Source organism: Pelodiscus sinensis, chromosome 7 (genome assembly GCF_052426305.1).
Source record: "Pelodiscus sinensis isolate ZL-2025 chromosome 7, ASM5242630v1, whole genome shotgun sequence".
NCBI classification, from domain to species: domain Eukaryota; kingdom Metazoa; phylum Chordata; order Testudines; family Trionychidae; genus Pelodiscus; species Pelodiscus sinensis.
In genome coordinates this window covers 61,830,007-61,851,526 of record NC_143058.1, presented here as the reverse complement: position 1 = coordinate 61,851,526, position 21,520 = coordinate 61,830,007, and the positions used below count along the sequence as shown (strand labels likewise).

At 39.3% G+C, this 21,520-nt stretch overlaps 1 protein-coding gene across 4 annotated transcripts in view; it reads right to left on the bottom strand.

The window, feature by feature from the left end:
- Positions 1-21,520, bottom strand: part of SPAG16 (sperm associated antigen 16) — a 667,853-nt gene that overhangs the window by 629,624 nt on the left and 16,709 nt on the right. For 2 of the 4 annotated variants that reach the window (XM_014575658.4, XM_089779827.1), the window contains 5 exons: positions 18,085-18,222; positions 12,109-12,216; positions 10,786-10,920; positions 7,402-7,519; positions 4,581-4,650 (listed from right to left, as the gene is read on the bottom strand). In XM_014575658.4, the coding sequence (XP_014431144.2) occupies positions 4,581-4,650; positions 7,402-7,519; positions 10,786-10,920; positions 12,109-12,216; positions 18,085-18,222 (569 nt within the window). The remainder of the gene's footprint in view (positions 1-4,580; positions 4,651-7,401; positions 7,520-10,785; positions 10,921-12,108; positions 12,217-18,084; positions 18,223-21,520) is intronic. The other 2 variants (XM_025186825.3, XM_089779828.1) reach the window with 1 other exon arrangement.

Sequence of the window (21,520 nt, the reverse complement as noted above, 5' to 3'; positions counted from 1 at the left end):
GAGAATGAGAGTGAAAGATGAGTTCACCCTATTACACGTCTGCCAGACACAGCTGCAGCCCTGTTGCTCAGGAAAGTATTCCATGTGTGTGCCCCTATGGGAAGAACTCTTGCACTCTCCATCCCACTTTCACTTATAACTGGCTATGTTCATGAGGGGCTAGGGGAAGGCTGCACCCCAGAGCTCCCCAGGGATGTCAAAGTTCAGCCCTGCCAACAATATGGGGCAACATCATATTGGCATAATTTATTCTCTAGTTTATGACACCCATTTTAAATCCCTGAACCCCAGAATTTATATACAACTGACTTGACAGGCGAGAGAATGACGATTTTGTATTTGGGGCATTTGGAGGGAGATGGTAGAAAACAAGCATCACTCTCTCAAAATGTGCAAAAAGTTTCTACATGCTGTAGGCTCTCACCTGTGGCCTGTCCATAAATGGAAAGAATGACATTTACACATCAGGTCTGGAACAGGCAAAGAGCAAACACCTTTTCCCTCACATTTGGAAAGCTCAGTTCAAGCACACAGTTGCGAAGGTTAGTCACACACAATTTTACATGCAAGTTCTCTTCACTGTATTTATTTTATGTTGCTCAGTTACAACAAGAAAATGTACAATGTTGAGCTTCTAAGTCATGCAGCCGAACAAAGACAATTGTACAAAATAATGTAAGACAAACCCAAATCTAATTATTTAGATTTAAAATTTACAAACATGGTTATAAGTACCTTTGGCCTTATCTAAAAACAATCTCATAAAAGAGACCAAGCAGCCTATATTTCTCACTCCAAAGTCAGAAACTAATTGACAAAAGATTAAATCAAATCAACACAACCCTTTTAAGCAGTTGGGTGGCTTAATTTTATTTTGCACATGTACACGTCTTTATAATGGCTATGCAAATGCAGGAACTAGTGTAAAAACCTGGGCTTTGTCGCATGCCCTGAAGATGACAGGTTTGTAGAACAAATGGCCATTTGTATGGCCCGTATGCAAAAATGGAAGACAGGTGCTGCCAATCACCAGGCAGACATAAATATGGCTCTTCAGCCCCAATCTATCCCCCTTGACTGAGACAGCCCCAATCTGTCCTACCAGCCTTTGTTATGTCTCACAGGATGACCGCAACACATACCCAGTCCCAATTTTTCCCAAAATGTGTGCTCAGTACTGTCCATTGCACCTGTCAGGAGTCAATATTGACCAGTTTTCAACTTTAACTGCAGTTACCAAACAGTTCCATTTAAACAAAGTTCTGGCTTGGTTTAAATTAAAGATAAAACAAGTGTATTTATAAAAGAAGATATGATTTTAAATGTATTCAATTATAAGTTAAAATGGCTACAATCAAATAAAAGTGAAAACATGTATCTAAAAGTATAAACCAGTGTCACAAGTTGTGGTTGAAGGCTCAAGTTCTAGTCGAAGGCTTTGTTCAACATGGCTTTTCTCATCCATAGTCTTCCAGTAAGCCGCTGACTGACCCTTTCCTTGATCAGAATCTTTTCCAGAGGCCTAAAGATGCTGGTGTTCTTGTTAGGCGACAGAGGGACAACTTGGGGTTCTTTGCCCCATTCTTTTAAAATCCAGCAAACCTCTGAAGTGGATTCTTCACCCTTCAAAATTAAGCTCATTCGAACAGTAAAGGTGATATGGAGTCTGATGGTGAAGGAAACTCTAGGCTCTTTCTCCACCATTTGTGTTTGCTGAAAACCCAATTGTTGTTTCCCGCCATCACTTCCCCCAATGTCTTTAGTAAACTAGTTATATGTAAATTGAGGTAAATCCACATGCCTTTGTTTATTAAACCTGTTTAACATCTTTTGCCCATCTTTTGCATGGCTGAGTTGTTTAGAATGTGCACTAATATTACACAGGGAAATTTATAACTTTACACTAAATATTACTATGTACATTTCACCACAATATTATTGACCAGGAATGTGTAATTTTCAAATGATACCTCAAAAGGAATATTTTTACAAAGACCATTGTGGCGTGTAAGGTATGGATTTAGGGATGCCTAGTTTCACAGCAACAAACTGAAAATGTGAAAATGTGCAGCCTTGAAATTGTGAATCACAAATCAAACCATGACTCAAAGAGAGGGAATTTATTATGGTGAAAAAGATTTGGATGACAGCTGTAATCTCTGCATTAAGAATTGAATAAGTTATCATGATAGTTTAGGAAAATACTTGATGTCTCCTTCACTCAAATACAGGAATTAGGAAAACCAAAAAACTGAAGATTTAGCTATTAGTTCTTTCTGAACCCAAAACAATTTTAAAAAGCACAGAAATGGTGCGTCTACACTGCACTGTTATTTCAAGATAACTAGCATTATTTCAAAATAAAAATGCAAGCATCTACACAACCATTCTGTTATTTTGAAATAATTTCAAAATAACAGATGGCTTATTCTGAACACTGTAAACCTTATTCTATGAGGAATAGCATCTATTCCGAAATACCTATTTCGAAATAAGGCGTGTGTAGACACTCCACTGCTGCTATTTTGAAATAGTCCCTTCCTAGGGCCATTCTAAGTTATTCCTCCCAGTGCCTCCTAGGGCTCTAAATCGAGAGAGCATGTCTACATTAGAGAAGCCTGCCTCAGACTAATTTTGTGGCGTACCTGCAGTGTTGACATGCTATTTTGAAATAAGCTATTTCGAATAACTATTCTGGAATAGCTTATTTTGAAATAAGCATGCAGTGTATCCAAAAGGACATAAAAAACATAAAAGGACACTTTTCACTTAGGATGCTATAAAATTCAATATTTACACCAATTTATTCCTGTTTTCAAAGTGCCAGGGTAAGCACTTCCTTTAGATACAGATATAGGTGTTATTCCAAAAGGTATTCTATACCCTTTCTTATTAAAGGCCTTCTCAGATGTTTAATGTGATAAAATGAGATGCTAAACTCTTTTCATCCTGAGTGGGTACCCGATTCACTATTGTCCTCAAAACATCCAATTCTGTCCATTCTTACGCTCAATCAGATGAGAATCTCCTTGTTCTAGATAGTGGATCAGATGACAGAATCAAATCCAACTTAGGTTTTTAGGTCATTAGCCCTCCACACTTACTCTGAGAAGTACTGCTTACAGATGTGTAATTTCACCGTCCTTGTCTTGGGGTGGGCTCACCACCATGGGGCTTCCTGCTGGTTGTTTTGAGAATTAGCTCACATCCATCAACAAGACACCCTCCAGTGGTGGCGTCTTGCTTGCCATTACTACCACTCTGTTGTCTCCTCCATCTGTGACCCATGTTGCTCCCCAGATCTGGGGGTCCTCCTCTAGGCACTGTCCCGTGTCTATGCCCTGCTCTGCTGTCCCTCCCCCACTTCTAGGGGAACCAACAGTCTATTGTCCAGCCACCAGCTGACATACCAAACTGCAGCCTTTCGCTAACCACTTCCCTCAGTGGAAAGTGGGGGTAAGACAGGGAAACCCAGGCCCACCTGCTACTCTGGATTCTTACCCAAAGATCCTATAGTTGGCAGCCACTCACTGCCCCTTTTCCAACTCCTCTGCTGACTCTTGTCCCTGGGGCACTTCCCCCATAGTCCTGGCAACTTTTCAGCCTCAGCCTTATCAGGGCCTCAGTCTGGCAGGCCTCAGGCTGGAGCTTGCTATTACTCGCCTGACTCTGTGTAGCTGTGTTCTGCGCAGGTAAGTCTCAGCAGTCCGTCTTTCTCCCTTGCCCTTTAGGGAGAGGGTGGTTTGAGCATTGGCCGGCTAAACCCAAGGTTGTGAGTTCAATTCTTGAGGGGGCCATTTAGGGATTTGGGGCAAATCTGTCAGGGATGGTACTTGGTCTTGCCACGAGGGCAAGGGACTGGACTCAATGACCCCTCAAGGTCGCTTCCAGTTCTATAAGACAGATAGGGAGAGACTGCCCTCTGCTCTGCTGAGCACCCCTTTATATAGGAGGTGTTCCAGCAAGCCTTCTCCTGACTGACTTGCTTAATGAGCTCACCTCTGATTGAAGAGTTCTGTGCTTTAACCCCTCCTCTTCCTGAGTGGGCAACCAAAGCACTACTGTATTCAATAGAACCAACTGTGAGAATAAGTGTTCAAATGATACAACCACAAAACTGAATCCTTAATATGTAGCTGTCACTAAAACTAGTAAAATACTTGAAATGCAAGTGCAGCAGAACCACCATTTTATGAACTAATTGGGGTTCATAAAACCCAATTTTATGAACTAATTTGGTTCATAAAACCAAACTGAACTTCTTAAAATTACAGTTTGTATTCTGTGTGAGAGTGGCAGTATGATGTACTGCATTGCTTTCTTCTTGTCCTTCAAACCACTGCGAGGCTATTTTCAATTCCTTGAAGGCATTGGAATGTGAAAGGATGTCGACTTATTCTTCATTGACATTCCTTTCATTATGCGATTACCGTTTTTCCCGACCAGGAAAAATGGTTTGTACAATTTGTTGTTCATAAGACCGGTGTTTGTAAAATCAAGTTTCTACTATAATTCAAACTCTCAATTATGACTACGTGCCTTCCTCATAATATATGTGCACTTTTAACAAAATGTTTTACCTCGGGTCACAGGAATTTCAATACCACGCCCAGATTCTAAATTTTGTAATGTAGCTTGCAAGCCTGTAACCTAAAGAATAAAAATAAAGAAAAGTTATGTGGACTTTGATTTTGTACACTGCCACCACAAGTAAGAAACCAGAATATGCATGCATAAATAATCAATCAGTAAATACCATGTGCAATTACTGATTTAACTAATTCACTAAAATTACTCATTTCATTCACTTTTCCAGAAACATCTCCAGTATAACTCATTTTGAAAATATTAAGTCCAACAATGGCATACAATAATCCATCCCCAATTTCTGGTGGTGGGAATATTATATATTTATTTAAACAATGCAAATGTTCTGGGCCATCTTCAGGGCATTATCTAGACTATGGAGAAGATCGAAGGACAGATCAAATGCCACAGTGTTGATTTAGCGGGTCTAAAAAAGACCTATTAAATCGAATGCTGAGGGTTCCCTCGTTGATGCTGAAACTCCGATGCCTTGTGAGTAGAGAAGGAAGTCAATGGGAGCATTACTCCCATCAACGTCCTGCTGTGAGGATGGTGCTGAAGCTCGGCTTAAAGTATGTCGACTCCAGCTGTTTTTGACACATGCACTTCTCATAATAATTTCTCATTGAATTAAAAGTTAGTTTGCTAACATAATACGGCCCATGATATTGTCACAATAAAATAGCTATCACAATATGCTACTGTGCATTTAGGAATGCCTGCCATTCTAGCAGCTGGTAAACTGACCTGCCATGTATAAGATCTTTCATTTTCATTGCACTAGAGAATGATTTCACAAGATAAATCTTTTATTATGTATTTCAATTATTAGACTTTTACTCCGGGTGCCGATGTAAGGCTGTAACACTCTTTCCTCTAAGACATGAAGACATGTTCCTTTGTTCTCAACCCATCCCTGTACGAAATGGGCAAGATCTCTATAGACTGGTATACATGATAAGATAAAACAAATCTTTTATCTCTGCACTTGGAGGACCAAAGTGTCTGGTGCCTATTACTTCAGGAAGCGGAAGTTTTAGGATCATTCCCAGGTAGAAAATACTATATAATTCTTTAAGCATGAGTAAATTATCTGGAGGTTAGCAGTGATCTTAGAAAACTAAGATCCAGTTTACTGATACTGCATCTCCACAGGTATGTTTAGAAGTACCTGACACTATGAAAATAAATTGACACTTTCCTTTCAACCTTTTGACTGACAACATTTGACTAAAACTATTTTGGCATCCACTAAACTTTAAGGATGGTTTCCTCTGAAATATCTATAATATCCCTATGGGCAGGGCTTGCCGAACCGCGGCGAGCCCCACTCGCCAGCTGCGCTGTCTGGCAATCTGCGCGTGCGCAGATCGTTCTGCGCATGAGCAGATCACCCGAACCCAGCTCTTACGGGTTGCAATCTACTCGCCATGGGCGAGTAGATTGCATTATTTGTCAAGCCCTGCCTATGGGGCTACTTGAGTATCTTCATCCAATCCAGAATCTGGTCCACAGATATCCACAGATTTGCAGGAGTAATCTATTATTATAATGACAGTACTTGGATATTGGATCAGTATAGGTACTCTAACTAGGTCATAGTCTCACTCATGTTTCATTCACAAATATGAAAGCTGAAAGAATGATTCAGAAGAACATTTCAGTATTCCCATTCCTGTGAATAAAATTTAATGCAGTTTTTCCACCCAAGTAAAAGCCCTGTTCAACTCACAGTTGGCCTAGTAGAGAGAGACAAATTCTAGGAGTCAGTACTAGTGATTTTGTCAGAATATGTTATGAAGACCAGGACTTTAACAGGATTAAAAAAAGAACTAGATACATTCATGGAAGTATGGTCCACCAATGCTTATTAATCAGGATAGGTAGGAATGGTGTCCCTAGCTTGTTTGTCAGATTACAGATGATTACCTGTTCTGTTCTGGGGAACTTGGCATAGGTCACTGTTGGCAGACAGGATACTGGGCTAAATGGACCTTTGGTCTGACCCAATGTGTGTCATTGATATTGAGACGATAAAAAGTTTCAGAGGGGTAGTTGTGTTAGTCTGTAACTGCAAAAACTTAAACAACAAATAGTCTTGTAGCATCTTAGAGACTAATGAATAGTCTTATAGCACCTTAGAGACTAACAAAAAATGTAGATGGAATCACGAGCTTTTATGGGCACAAACCACTTCTTCAGATAAATCTCATGATACCATCTACATTTTTGTTAGTCTCTAAGGTGCTGCAAGACTATTCATTGTTTTTCAAGTTTTTTCTGAGGTGATTGCAAGTTCTTACAGTTTAAACCATTAATAAAACTTTATCTCTTCCACTACATGAAATGTAGGGCAGCTGAACACAGATAGGACTTTAATTCAGGCTGTCCTCACTATAAGTCCAAGATACATTCCAAAAACCTTGGACTTACGGTGGAACAACTTAAAGCAGGGAATTTTTTCCCCCACAGCTGACTTCCATTTACGCAAAATGGTTTTTTTTTTCCTGCATGACTTAAGAGCGGGGAATGGAAGGACTTATAACATATCAGTTCCTAGAAGCGCCAACAACTTTCATGCAGAACAGATGTATCCTGGGGGGATTTATAGTGGGGATGCTCTGTATTTTGTCTGGGTGCTTTAAACTGAAACATCAAGATTCCTGTATCTGCTTCCAAAGAACAAAATATTTGTAAATCACATGAAACTCAAAAATACTCTTCTTCTATCTCAAGCTTTCTTTGATTTAAACAAAAAAAAATATGAATCTGTTCCCAGTATGTTTCTGCCAGTGTAGTAGACCATATTTTTACCTGACCAACTGCTCTGTCTCTCTCCAAGCTGGTTAACATTTTCTGTCTCAGTATACTCTGGTATTTTTCAGTCAGCTGCTTCAGCATTGGCTCATATGATGCATAATGTGCCTTCAGCCTATGAACAATAAAAGGCCAAGTGTATTTTAAAGGATGACTGAGTTAAATCAGCAATTTCCATCTAAATAACTTTTTCCCCCATGTACTGTAGAGAAGAATAAAAAGTAGAAAGGTCAAAACACAGGAGACAGCTAATCTTATTTAGCATGCAACTGCCCCACTGGAGTGCCAAGAAAAAATATTTATATATCAGTTGTTCAGTAATAGGATCTATATATCCTGACACCAAAACCTTTTGAAGTCATCTGTCCAGTTCTGTTTTCTGTTTTCAGCAATCCCCTAATCTTCAAAGTACATTAAATGCATTACATACATTAACCTTTATTAATCTTTGCTTCCTTCGTATAGATGGATTTTATTTCACTGGGAGAAAGAAAAATGCAGACAGGATTTGACAACCAAGTAGGCTACTTATTTAGAGAAATCAACTATGAAATTTTGAGCATTAATTACAAGTAGAAACTATATTGAGATGCCTTCATCAAATTAACATGGAGATAAATCTCTCCCACATTAACTCAGGCATCAAAGTATGGAAATGCTCTATTTTTCAGGAGAAATTGCTCAGCTCAATACACAATAATTAACAACTTCAAGAATATTGTATTTTGCCAGAATGCGCACAAAAAGAGACACAACTGGGATTGTTCTTGCAGGAAGATAGACTGTAAAGTTAAAATGCACATAATGAGAGTCAGCCAAAATCATGAAACTTCTAGATATGTCCCACAACATCAAATGCCAGCAATGCCCCACTGCAATATATATTGGACAGCAAGGCCCCACTGCAATATATATTGGACAAACTGGACAGTCCCTATGGGAAAGTATTAATGGACACAAATCAGATATCCGTAAAGGGAACATACAAAAACCTGTGGGAGCACACTTTAATCTCCCTGGGCATGCATTACAGATCTTCAAGTGGCTGTTTTGTTACAAATCAATTACAGGAGCCAAATACACAAGGAAGGACTGGAACTTCAGCTCATTCCCAAATTCAATTCTCACACCTCTGGATTAAACAAAGATACTGGATGGTTAGGTCATTACCTACTTATCAAACAATGAAGGAGACAATGGTTCTTTGTCTTTGAAGAATCTCATGATACCATCTAGATGTTTCATCAGTCTTTAAGTGTTTCCTGACTCTGTTGTTTGCTAATTAATGGTTCTAATTTGCCCCCCTTTGATTATCTAGTCTTTAGGTATTTTCCCTATTGCTTTCCAGCTCCGCTTTCCCTTGATATATTTTTTACCCACTGCCTTTTCTTGTCCCTTTTACTACTCCCAATTTTCCCTTCTTCCATGCCCCCCACACCCCCCACCATCTCCCGTATTTATTTTGGTCCCAGACATCCAACACTCGGGTCATCTGAAGAAGTGGGCTGTGCCCATGAAAGCTCATGATCCCATCTACATGTTTTGTTAGTCTATAAAGTGCTACCAGGCTATCTGTTGTTTTTTTCAGTTTACCTGTACAGACTAACTCGGCTACCCCCTAAAACTTTAAAATTGATCAATTCAAACCCAAAAAACTCTATAGCAGCGAGTCTCCGAGTTCTAGTCAATTGTCCTGTGCTCCTAGGACTCATGTTACAGGCCTAAAAATAGCAGTGTAGACATTTTCACTCAGGCTGGCCCCTGGACTCTGAAACCTGCTGAGGGGCAGGTGGGTCTCAGAGCGTGGGCTCCAGCCCAGGGTGAACATTTACACTGCTATTTTTAGCCCCATAATGTAAGTCCAAGTCAATGGACCCAGGCTCTGAGACTTGCAGCCATGAGTTTTTGTTTGTTTGGACTTTTTTGCAGTGGGGATGTACTCTGGGTCAGCAGCCTAACCGTGGACCGCACAGGAATGGCAAGTAATAGTAGCTGAAGCAGAGGAGCACAACAGTTCTAGGAGCAGCAGCTAGTCTGTAATGATGAACTTATGGAAATTAATATTAAAGAACTCATAGGGAATTTTCATATAACCATGTGGGCTTATTTGCACCTAAAGCAATTCAAATCCCAGGCAGACGGTTAAAGTTTCAGGAGACTTAACAAGGATAGAAACACTAATTATTGCAAGGATTACCACAACAGGCTTGATTTCTACAGGTACAACAACTTGTTACTGATGGCTCTAGGGCATGTCCCCTAGGATGCAGGTGGGTAGGGCATTTTACTCAACCTAAGCAGTGTCTCATCATTTACATTGCTAGTTACAGCCATGCTAGGTGGGCGTACAATGTCTGCAAGCCACAGGACACCACATGTGCAGAAATACTTAAAACAACCATGTTCACGAGGAAAATGTTAAATAGATTTTTCAAGATAACTAACATTTAGGCTACTCAGAGAACCTTTTCTACTAGGTTACAGCCCCAAGAAGGTTGCTGCATTTGAAAAGAACATATTAATAATACAGTTACCACTAGCAGCCAGATGCGTGAATGCTCATTTTTGGAAAATAATGGCTCACAGCATTAGCAGCATGGAGAAGTAAAGTACTAGAAATCCTGTGAATGGATCAAGTGACAGATAGCCTCATATCAGCAACAAAAAGTAGATCTTATATCTGTAGCTACCATTCTTTTAGATTTTGAATAGAAATGACAGAGAGACTGACCAAACACTAATGGAGTTTTTTAAAGGTAATAAATACAGGTAATCAATAAGATTAAATGCTTCTATGGAAAGTTCATGTATGTTAATAATGATAAACTTAAAGGGGCTTGGGATTAAGTGCTTCAGGAATTCACCCCAGGAACTTCTATCCACATAGTGGTAAGGTATCATAAATCACTCCAAGGCTCTTCACAGAGAGCTTGAGGGGACAATCTTAGTTATTTTGTCAGACAGAATACAGTGTTTGTGGAAAAGAATGCAATATGATGCTCACACATCTCTTAAACACCAATACTTTGACAATGTTGATGCTCCACTAATGTACTTGATTCCATCTAATATTTCAAAGCTACTTTTAGAAGTATCTTCCTGCTTTACGGGATGTTGTCTAGACTGAGGGTGTGGTTCATATCCCTGTGCTCTAAAACAAGGATGCAATTTCAAAATCTGCCACTGACCCATTGTTTGGCCTTGAATTACTTGCTTAATCAGTCTGTGCCTTAACTTCCCTCTATGTAAAATGGGGATAATACTGTGACCAAAATGCACCCCTGTATTCACATCGTAGACCAGAGGTGAACAAGTTCTGGCCTGCTGGCTGAATCTGGTCCACAGGATTAATCCCTGGAAGCCCCCCATCACTATGTTTACCTGCGCCACTGCAGATATCGGATGATTGTAACTCTCGTTGGCTGCGAAATGCTGTTCATGGCCAATATGAGTGTTGGGAAGCAGTTTCCTGGTCCATGTAGCTTCCTGCCACTCGCATTGGCTGTGACTGGTGATCTGCAGACAACAAGATCAGATATCACCCTATATCTGCAGAGGCGCAGGTATGCATAGCGGCGGCAGTACACCAGGGATTAACTTTCGCAGAGAGGTGGACAGAGAAGTGGACAGTGGCCAAGAGAGGTGGACAGTCCAGAACACATGTTCTGGGAAGAAATTCAGAACAAGGAACATCTTAGGGTTACCCTGGAAGTAGTAACCAAGCTGCTAGAAGCAGGTATGAGACTGGAGTGCTGCTCGGGTCAGAATTGCTGGAGCCGAGCTATAGCTATATACAAACACTCAGAGTATGACCTACATGCTGGCAGGCTCATTGTGTGTGAATCAAGTTCTAAGTTACTACAGAAAAGCATTATGGGGCACCCAACATTTCAGGGGCAACACTGCTCCTCCCTGGGTTCTAGACTGTACTCTAGAATGTCAAATAACACATGGCCTTTGGGCAACATTTTGAGATGTTCCCCTGAAAGATGCGGTATAAGTGCAAAGTAATATTTGCTTTTATATATTTCCAATCTTTCTCCTTCATTTTACCTATCAATAGTGCCTACTGTTCCTTCTCTAAAATGTAAATGCAGCTATAAAAAAAGATTTTAAAAAAACTTCATTTTGACTTCTTTCAAGTTAAGAAAGACAATATGGAAAGCAGAGATTATAAAATGTTATAGTAATGCAGGTTTATATTTGAGCATTTTTGCTATACTAGAGAGACAAAAAAAAGTACATCACTTCATTCTACAGATTAGATCAAAACATAGTCAACAAGTGTCAAGGACAAAAACGAATGACATTTTTTAAAAGATTGATTTATTGCATCTAACTCAAGTTGAAACAAATAAGTGAGTTTCTCCAACCACCATGAAAAAAAGGGAATTGACAGTCAAGGAACGTTACATACTTTATGTACCAAATAGTATGTATGTGCGTAGGTCTTTTTTCTCTGCCTCCTAGGAACTTTCCTCTGATTTCTGAAACACTGGAGACATTTGAATTTTAGAGGTCTCAGTTATAATTTCTCTGCTTTCAAGGCTGGCCAGAACTGTGATTTAATGAGATGCTAGCTAAATTCAACTAGCTTTGGTGTACCAATTTAAAATTCATCCACGATATAATATTGCCAAGAAGCAACCCAAACTTACTTAGATTTTGTTAAATGACAGTAAAAAAGTAGATCAGTTTACTTACCTTTTAATATCACTAATGAGCCTGTTTTTTTCTTGGACCACTCGCTTATGGTGCATTCGATGGAAATCACGTTCTTTCTGTATTTTTTGCAACGCCTCCTTAGCTTTGCTGCATGAAAACACAAAAATCTGAAACTTGTAATTCAATCATCTGAGGACAGGGCCTTGGGAGACTGTATGATTTGAGATGGGTAATGGGAATCTGAATAATGTAACTCTATGTCTACATTATCCCATAGTTGAAAGTACAGCTATATGAATAGCAGTGTGTACCAAAGTGCTGCATTATAACTGCTCCATGTGGGTGCTGCAAATGCAAACTATCAGGGTCCTAGTTCACATTAGTTTAATCCTGTCTGAAGAGGAATATGATAGTTAGAAACTTTTTAGCTTCCCCTTGTTGATCCTGCAGGTGTGGCTACACTATAGCACTTTGGTTCCCATATCCCCATATTCCAAATCATGGGGCAGTGTAGACAACCCCTAAATCACCAATTCAAATTCATCCCATATTGGTAGTGACTAAACTGAGAACAAAAAATGTGGTGGTCTCAGTCAACTTCCTACGGAATTGTCTGCTCAGAAAAGATCATCACCACAATGCTACTTGACTCAAATGAGAGACTGAAGACTGAGCTGTTATGAAGACCTTTTTCCTGAAGGCGATCCTTCCATGTAAAGTACATTGGTGGTTTAAAGCATGGAAGATCCCGCTTCCTCTGCAGCATTCCCCCTTTTGGTGCATACGGAAGACACTAAAATCTCTGAAACAGCTGTCAGTCTTGCTCTCTTCACAAGCAGTTAGCTAAACAGAATGGGGGGGGGGGGGGGAAATGAGCCATTTACAGAACTAGGCTAGGACTGTCAGAGGAGCAGGGATCCAAAGGAGTTAGTCACCCAGATCCCATTGAATTGCAGTGAAATTTGGCATCAAACTCCTGTAACGCTGAAAATTCCAGCCCTAAACTCTGAGTCATCAGGAATATAAAGACCCTTTTAGAAATGATGCCATCTCACACCAACATTTTGCTTCTAGCTACACACGGCATACAATCCTACATACTGTATGAAGTGCTACACGCAACACAAGAGCAAAAACAAATATGTATTTTATCTGTGATAAAGGCAAGCAAATTTCTATGGACTTTTGGTGCAGTGGGAAGGAAGGCAAGCAAGGGTTCTAGCTCTTAAATTACTATCAATTCTGAGGAAGGTTTTACACGTTGTCTGATTTCAGCAGCAAATGGGGTATCTAATTGTGTGCATAGTTTTGAAAATGAAGATCCTAATCTATTGGGCCACAAAATAGATTAGATTCCTATCTGTAAAATAAGAACAATAGCTAGATTTCCTTACCAGAGCATTGTAAGGCTAACTGAACTAATGTTTGTAAACTATATAAAAACCAGTGAACAACAGAGCCTTAAATCTGATAAGTTCTTCTTTTATATGACTTCACTGCATATACAAGCCAAAGATTTACACAATCACCACACATCTGCCAAATACATCCCCGCCACATCAAGCGCTAGAAATTCTGTAACGTTGCTACACACAGGGGTCGGGGGCCCTCTGTGGGTAAGGGCATGTTAAATGTGATTACCATTAGAGATATGCACATACACCCCAAAGCCTCTGTTTAAACAATAGGGGAAATGGTATAAAATACCTACAGCTGCAAGGAAATATAGAATCATAGGACTGGAAAATACATCTGAAATCAAAGTCTAAAGCCTAAGAAATTCAAGGTATCTCAAATCATAAAGATTTTATACTCCAGCTGGCTCAAATTGTGATACAGTAACTCCTTGCTTAGCATTATATAGTTATGTTTCTGAAAAATGCTACTTTAAGCAAAATTGTTAAGCAAATCCAGTTTCCCCATGAAAGTTAATGTAAATAGAGAAGTCAGGTTTCAGGAGAAATTTTCTCAGCAAACAGAAGGCAGTATATACATATACAATACAAGTTTTAAACAGTGTAATACTGTACACCGCAAAGATGATTGCGAAGCTTGGTTAAAGTGGGGGAGTCAGAAGGTGGAATATTTCCCAGGCAATATCTTGCTACTAAATGATGAATTAGCACTCGACTGATCTTGCAAGGGTTAACATGTTAATGTAGCATCACACTCAGAGGCTGGAGGGAGGAAACACAGAGGTAAGGCAGTAGCTGCAAACACTTTCCTGCAGAAACCAAACAGGATGATGACCCACATGATGCTGCTAGAGTGCACCACTCTCTCCTGTGGATGGTGCACACACAGCAGCATAGTGTCAAGGGTGTGTGTGTGCACACGTGTGACAGAGACACATACCCTATGTATGAGGAAGCAAACAGAGATACACACTGTGTTTGTGTCTGTGAAAGAGAGAGAAAATAGAGACATGCATTGCCCCTTTAAGTCCACTGACCCCACTTCAAGTACACTGCCCTTGTAAGTAGACCAAGAAGTCCAGACACAGGACTCTGAATTAGGGTTGCCACGTGTCTGGTATTTGCCCAGACTGTCCGTTATTTGGGTCCCCATATCCGGTAAAAAACCCAGAAAATACTGGACATGTGAAATGTCCAGTATTTCCTGATTCCCTAGGACGGAAGCCCAGTGGGGACAATTTTCCTCTACCGCATCTGGTGGAGGAATGAGGAGTGCAGGGCTATTTAAAGGCGCAGCTCCCTTCCCCCCCCCCTCCCTTTGTTTAACAGCTTTGGTCTCCCCTCCTTTTTTTTTTTTCTCAACGGAATTTTTTCCCGGTGTTTTTTTGGGGGGGAGGGGAGGTTCGATATTTTTTGTTAAACCATCTGGCAACCCTAGACTCTGTAGCTGTGATACCCTGCTTTGTGAAGAAGGGGGTACAGAGTGAGGGACTTGATAGAGGAGGGGGGATATCCTGACTTCAGAAACTCTCTCCCCACACACACCAAGAAGGAGGCTTCTGGGAGCATCTCCGAGGCAGGGGACAGGAGCAGCATGGCAGTGCGGGAGGGGCAGCTGAACTGCAGCTGCCCAGCTGCATATACCTTACAGCGAGTTTAAGAGGGATGATGGGGGGCTTCCAGCCCACTCTGGTTCCAAGCTCTCACACTGCTTTTCCAGAAAATCCTAGGAGTAGTGGACAAATCAGGCAGCCAAACAACATTATAATGGAGCACGGCACAACTTTAAATAAGCATATGCTCTAACAGATAATCAATATAACAATGAAACAACATTAAAACTGGGACAATGATAAGTGAGGAGTTACTATATATGACTTGACTGAATAATAATTATTATACAAAGAAGGTAATATCTTCAGCAAGAGTAAAACAATCTTGAAAACCATGCATATATGCTATTTTACCCCAGTTGAGATCAAACCTTCCAGTGACATGTTAATTAGTTTATTTAAATCTACTTAAATTGAAATTAATGTACTCAAATACACTGCTTCAGAGTTCATGTTTGCAACATTTTCTTGTTCATACATTATATTGCTAGATATAAAATATCCTTGTTACAGCAAAATAAGTGTTCCAAAAGAAGACAAAGCAATTGCCAACCAATCTGAAGTTGACTTCAGTGAAGCTATGCTAATTTATACAAGCCTAAGATCTGATCTGGAGGGTTCAAGGGACAGAATAAGAGAATGACGGTTGTTTGGAGAGTTTCTCTCTACATTAAAAATAAATGCAATTTCACCTTTGATTTTCATGACTTTCAAATGTTTAATTTTTAGAATTACAACACTTGATTTAAAAAAAAATCTAAGTTTAATGATATGCCTAAATTTCAGTTAAACACATTTTTAGCATGATAATTAATGTTTGCAGAGATATTGTTGGAGTGGCAGGGCATTTCCTGACATACACTAGTTTCTTTTAGAACAGGTCTACACTAGGATCTTAGTCAGAGGCAGGCTCCATTCATGTGGACACACTACCTTGGACTATATCTGATTCTTCCCCATAGGGAGGACACAGAACTTTGAATTTGTAAAATCAGGTGCCCAGAAGTCAAACTTAATACATTCAGAATAAGTCTCCCCGTATAGACATGGTCTTGAGTTTTCTCTGGTTATTTCAGCAGGCATATAAAGGTTTGCACACATTGGACAGTGTATTAAAACGTATTATTTATTGTACACAGGATTTGAAAGTGATCAAGAATTTCTCTTTAAATGCTAAAAATCCATGGTAAAATTTGTTTGAGTAACAGGAATCTAGTAAGTATGCCTACCGTTGCTACAGAATCATTTGAATACTGTATTAAACAAAATTACATTCCAATTTTAGACACAAAAGCTCTTCCTATGACCATTAAACATTAAAACAGAAAGAAATTGGTTTAGTCTTTTAAACCGCGCCCCCATACTGGTGGTGTCACAAATAATGTCCCTTTTCAGCAAGTTGATCGTCAAGAACAGCAAGCTCAGAAGCAACCATTTTAATTAGAAGCTATTTTCAAATACATTTCACAGCGATGCATCTCACCATGCAAACTTTCTGTGTGAAACACTGAACATAATGAGTATCATCGTCTAATCAGTCTAATCAGCACTCCTCCATTATGTTCAGTTGGAAGCACTGAAAAATAAAGCTTAGTATATAACCAATGGGGAAAAACTTTGATTATACAAGTCTTTGAAGTTAAATATATAGTATAGTATATTTCATCCAACTCTGGGATTTGGGTTATACAGAGTAGATCCTCAGCTGGAGTAAACTGTCATAAATCCATTGAAACCAATGGACCTGACAATTTACACCAGAAATATCGGTAGACAATACCACCAGTCAAAAATATCAGAGGTAAGATTATAATTTTCCTTCTTGGACTTCAGTTTGCCACTCCTCACCTTCCTAGTTAAATGGGAGTAGGCGGTTGCATGGTTTCCCCTATACAACCAAACACAAGGTTCAGGGAGGCTGCAAAGAAGACTAGGGAATGGTTTGACTTAGGCTATGTCCAGACTGCATTCCTCTAGAAGCAGATCAAAAATTTAAATGAAGTGCAGATATACAAATCTCGCGCTTCATTTGCATAATTGTGTCCAAGTGCTTTTGCAGAAAAGGGTTTTTCGGAAAAAAAAACCCGCAGTCTAAAAGGGGTTCTTTCGAAAAAAAAAACCTTTTTCGAAAGAACCCGTACTCCTGAAAAAATAAGGTGACGGGTTCTTTCAAAAAAGGGGTTTTCTTTCCTGAAAGAACCCCGTCTACACTGCCGGGGGGAGGAGGGGAGTTCAAAAAGCCCTTTTTTGAAAAAGCACTCGGACGTGATTATGCAAATGAAGCGCAAGATTTGTAAATCCGCACTTCATTTGAATTTTCAATCTGCTTCATTTGCAGAGGAATCCAGTCTATAACTGTCCATCTCCCATTAAAACCCACTCCTAGATGTTAGTGCATGGAACACAAATGCAGAAAGCAGATTTTTTTTTAATAAAGACTGCAGCGTAGTTCATTATACAGCCTGAATGTAAATTGCTGTGTGAGAATTACTGTGCATCTTGCAAAACCTGCTACAAATGCAGTCAATAATTCCAAGACCTAAACTCCAAGACCTAAAAACCTTTGAAAGGGCTACAGGATCAGGTGTATAATGAGGAATTATTCTTCTCCTATATATGAGAACTTGCTACGAATTGTCATATTGCAACATATCAATACAGAGCACTAGATGGTAATTTCTCATCTATCCCTATAGACATTTTCATAATCCTATGGAGTATTTTGTTGTGACTATTAGATTTTAAGTATTATCAACTAAAGTCCAATAAACTGACATAAAAGAAATTCAGACTCAGCTCTCTCGACAGAGCTGAGACATACTTGGCAATTTCATTCAGCTTTCATTAAGGGTCTCATCCACAAGTGGTAAAAAGTGCAAAGGCACAGAGAAAATAGAAATGTATTAATTCCATTAAGAGTTTGATTTTATTTTATCTGGAGCTTTCGTGGTTTTAAAAAAGAAGGTATTTCATTAAAACTAACATACCTGGCAGCCTGTTTATAGTTTTCCAATTCCTTCTTTAATCTTCTGTTCTCTATCTCCAAATGCTGATTGTAAGTGTACATATCTGGGACAAATCCAATGTCTTTACGATCAATTATACCTTTCTGCATTAGTTCATACCTAATGTAACAAACAGATAGATGTTTTACTTTAAGTTCTTCTGTCCCCCCACCTAAGTGTTTCCCCCCACCATGTTTAATTTTACATTAAATAGAACTGCTAACACACATACCAGCCTCATTGAAAAATTATTTTATACTCAAACAATGATAGTACCACTCACTCTGTTATGCTGTATTTTAATTCCCTTATTTTTAGCAGTTTTCCCTAACAGCCAAAACACATCTTATTTATAGTTTACTGCCTTAGCCTCAACATTAGTTCTTTTCCTTCCTTCTAATTTACGTTATTGAAAGAAAACCTAAAGAATAAATATTAACCTCAATTTGTAGCCACTTAAAAGTAGTAGCCTCCATAGATACATAAAGTCCTTTTAGGTCAGTCTCAAATACATGCATTTTTTTTTTAATGAAGGCATCTACAATTTTGTTTGAGTCATAGGGTATGTCCAGACCACATGGCTCTGCTGACGGAGCCATATAGATGAGTTTACTAGACATAGGAAAATAAAGTGGCAATTTAAATAATCGCCGCTTCATTTACATCAAAATGGCCACCGTGCTGTGCCGATCCGCTGTTTGGCGGCACAGAGGGGCAGTCTGGACATGATGTGGTCGTCAAGGGAAGCCTTTGTCGACTGCTCCAGTATGCCTTGTGATATGACCCATAGAGATGACCCCATCAATGGTCCCAAGTATGAAACTCATAGTGCACTAGGAGAAATATCCTAATAAAACTATCACTTTCTCTTTCATTTTACTAATGGCACTCTTTCATATCAGCATTATATTATATTTTCTCCTTGATTGTTTTGAAAGAGCTAATCACAAGCACATTTCCCATTGCTCAATATATTTATATATTTTTATTACTATCAAGCGAAATCTTGAGCCTACAAGCTTCTGTGATATAGCCTGTTTTGTGCTCCACACAGTTGCAGACAAAACCATATCTTGGCCGTGAATAGTGACTTTTAGGTGTCATGAATATTTGCAGATTACTCATGCAATATCTCAGTCATTCTTGCAATACTGTCTTTAACTATACCCAATCTAAGCCTCAAACTCTTTAAAGCAATCCAGCTCATAGGAATGATGTTATTGGAGATGCAGAATACCATTCAGCAGAAGATTAAGTGCCACATAGGCTTGTTGACAATACAAAAAGATAGATGATGCTATCCACAAGAACAATATTGTCTGACAGCTTTGGTCATAGTTCTACTTGAGCTGGGACTGAGTGTGAACCTCAAGATTTGCCAAGACAAAAAACAAATCCATACACAAATTTAAGAGCATAGGGGCTCCAGTTAACCCAAGGTGCCTCTGTGCCAGCAGAGATTATAAAGAAGTTTCATAGATTCCACAGCCATAGAGATGGCTTCCTAGTACACAGAAGTACAGTGTACGCTGCTTTCTTAGCTCTGACCAGGTAATGTGGCTCCATTCTTTGTTACAAAGGAGCAGATCATCAGCTGGTGGAAATGGTCAAAATTCTTTCAAGAGCAATGAAACTATACTCCAAGGAGCCGTGCCAATGTACCACAGCTCAGCATCAGCTCAAGGGAGCTGTGCCAATTTACACCAGTTCAGGATCTATCCCAGAATCCTTGGCTCCACCAACCATGATTGCCAGAGAGAGAGGTGTTGGAGCTGGAATTTCTAGAGGAAAGCACATCAGCAATCAGGTAGGCTAACCACATTACCCAAGTTATGCTACAAGAAAATGATGGCCATATCGGCTACATCTACACTGCAGTTATTTCATAATAAGCTATTCCAGAATAGTTATTCCAAGATAGCTTATTTCGAAATAGCTCATCTACACTGCAGGGAAGCTTCAAAATTAGTCTGAGGCAGACTTCCCAATGTAGACGTGCGATCTCGATTTAGAGCCCCAGGAGGAATAACTTAAAATGGGCCTGGTGGGAGGCTATTTTGAAATAGCAGAAGTGGTATGTCTTCACATGCCTTATTTCAAAATAGCTATTTCAGAATAGGCGTTATTCTTCATAGAATGAGGTTTACAGAAGTCAGAATAAGCTGTCCGTTATTTTGAAATAACAGAATTGCAGTGTAGACACTCGCATAGATATTTCGGAATAATGGCCACTATTCTGAAATAACTTAGTTGTATACCCACACCCATTATGTCTTTAATTTTTAAGTAGAGGTCTCATTAAATTATTAAAATCGAGGGCTTTTTTGTCAGTCCATGTATGGCATTGTCACAGTCCTAATAAAACACTGAATAATCTAGCTGGGTAATTTGGGAACCACCCACGGATTTAAAAGTAGCCATCCTTCTACAGAAACCAAAAACAAAAAAACAAAACTTCAAAACCATATGAAACAAGAAACAGCAAAACTGCAATTCATTAGCAAATTTAATACAATCAGATTAGGACAGAATAAGTATTTAGATTGGTTCTCTCACTACAAAGGCAATTTCCCCTTCTCTTGGTATAGACAACTCATCAACTGCTGTGAGGGAGCCGCATCCTCCCTGACTTAATTGGCCTCATTAATACCGGTTCTACACTTGGTAAGTAACTTCCCTCTTTTGTTATACTTTTGTTATACCCACACATACTGTTATATTTTATATATACATCCATCCCTGTCTCTATCGTTCCCATTCCAATTCATCTATCATTCCCATTCCAATTCATCTGATGAAGTGGGTTTTACCCCAAAAAGTTTATGCCCTAATAAATCTGTTAGTCTCTAAGGCGCCACAGGACCTCTTGTTTTTGCAGATACAGACTAATGTGAATACCCTTCTGAGACTTATGCTTAGATAATTTTATTTCTCTCTCTCTCTCAAAATTTGGAAAGGAACTGTGAAGCAGATTGAAGTGTGATTATAGCCAGGCATACATAGTACAGATGGGCATTCTTCAAGCTCTTTACCGCAGCTTAACTTGAAATAACCCAAGTACCTACTACATGAGATTCTCAAGAAGAGAGACCATCATTTGAGAGGTTATGACTTAAAGCACATTTGGATCTAACCTAAAATTCTGACATTCAATACAAGCTATAAATAAATTCATGTCTCCAGAAATGTTCTGAAGGAACTGGGTGGTGTGATGATCCTGCAGTTGTTAGCTAATGAATGGGTACTTGACTGATTAGCATGACAGTTCATCTTTGGATATCAGATAAAATGCTCTGCATTTTTAATATTTAAGATGACACGCTGTCACACTCCAGTTCTTATTGGAAATTTCTGCAGCAAGGCCAAGAAAGAAAAGAGCATAGAAGTTCAACTACCTTTTTACTCTTAAAATAGACAC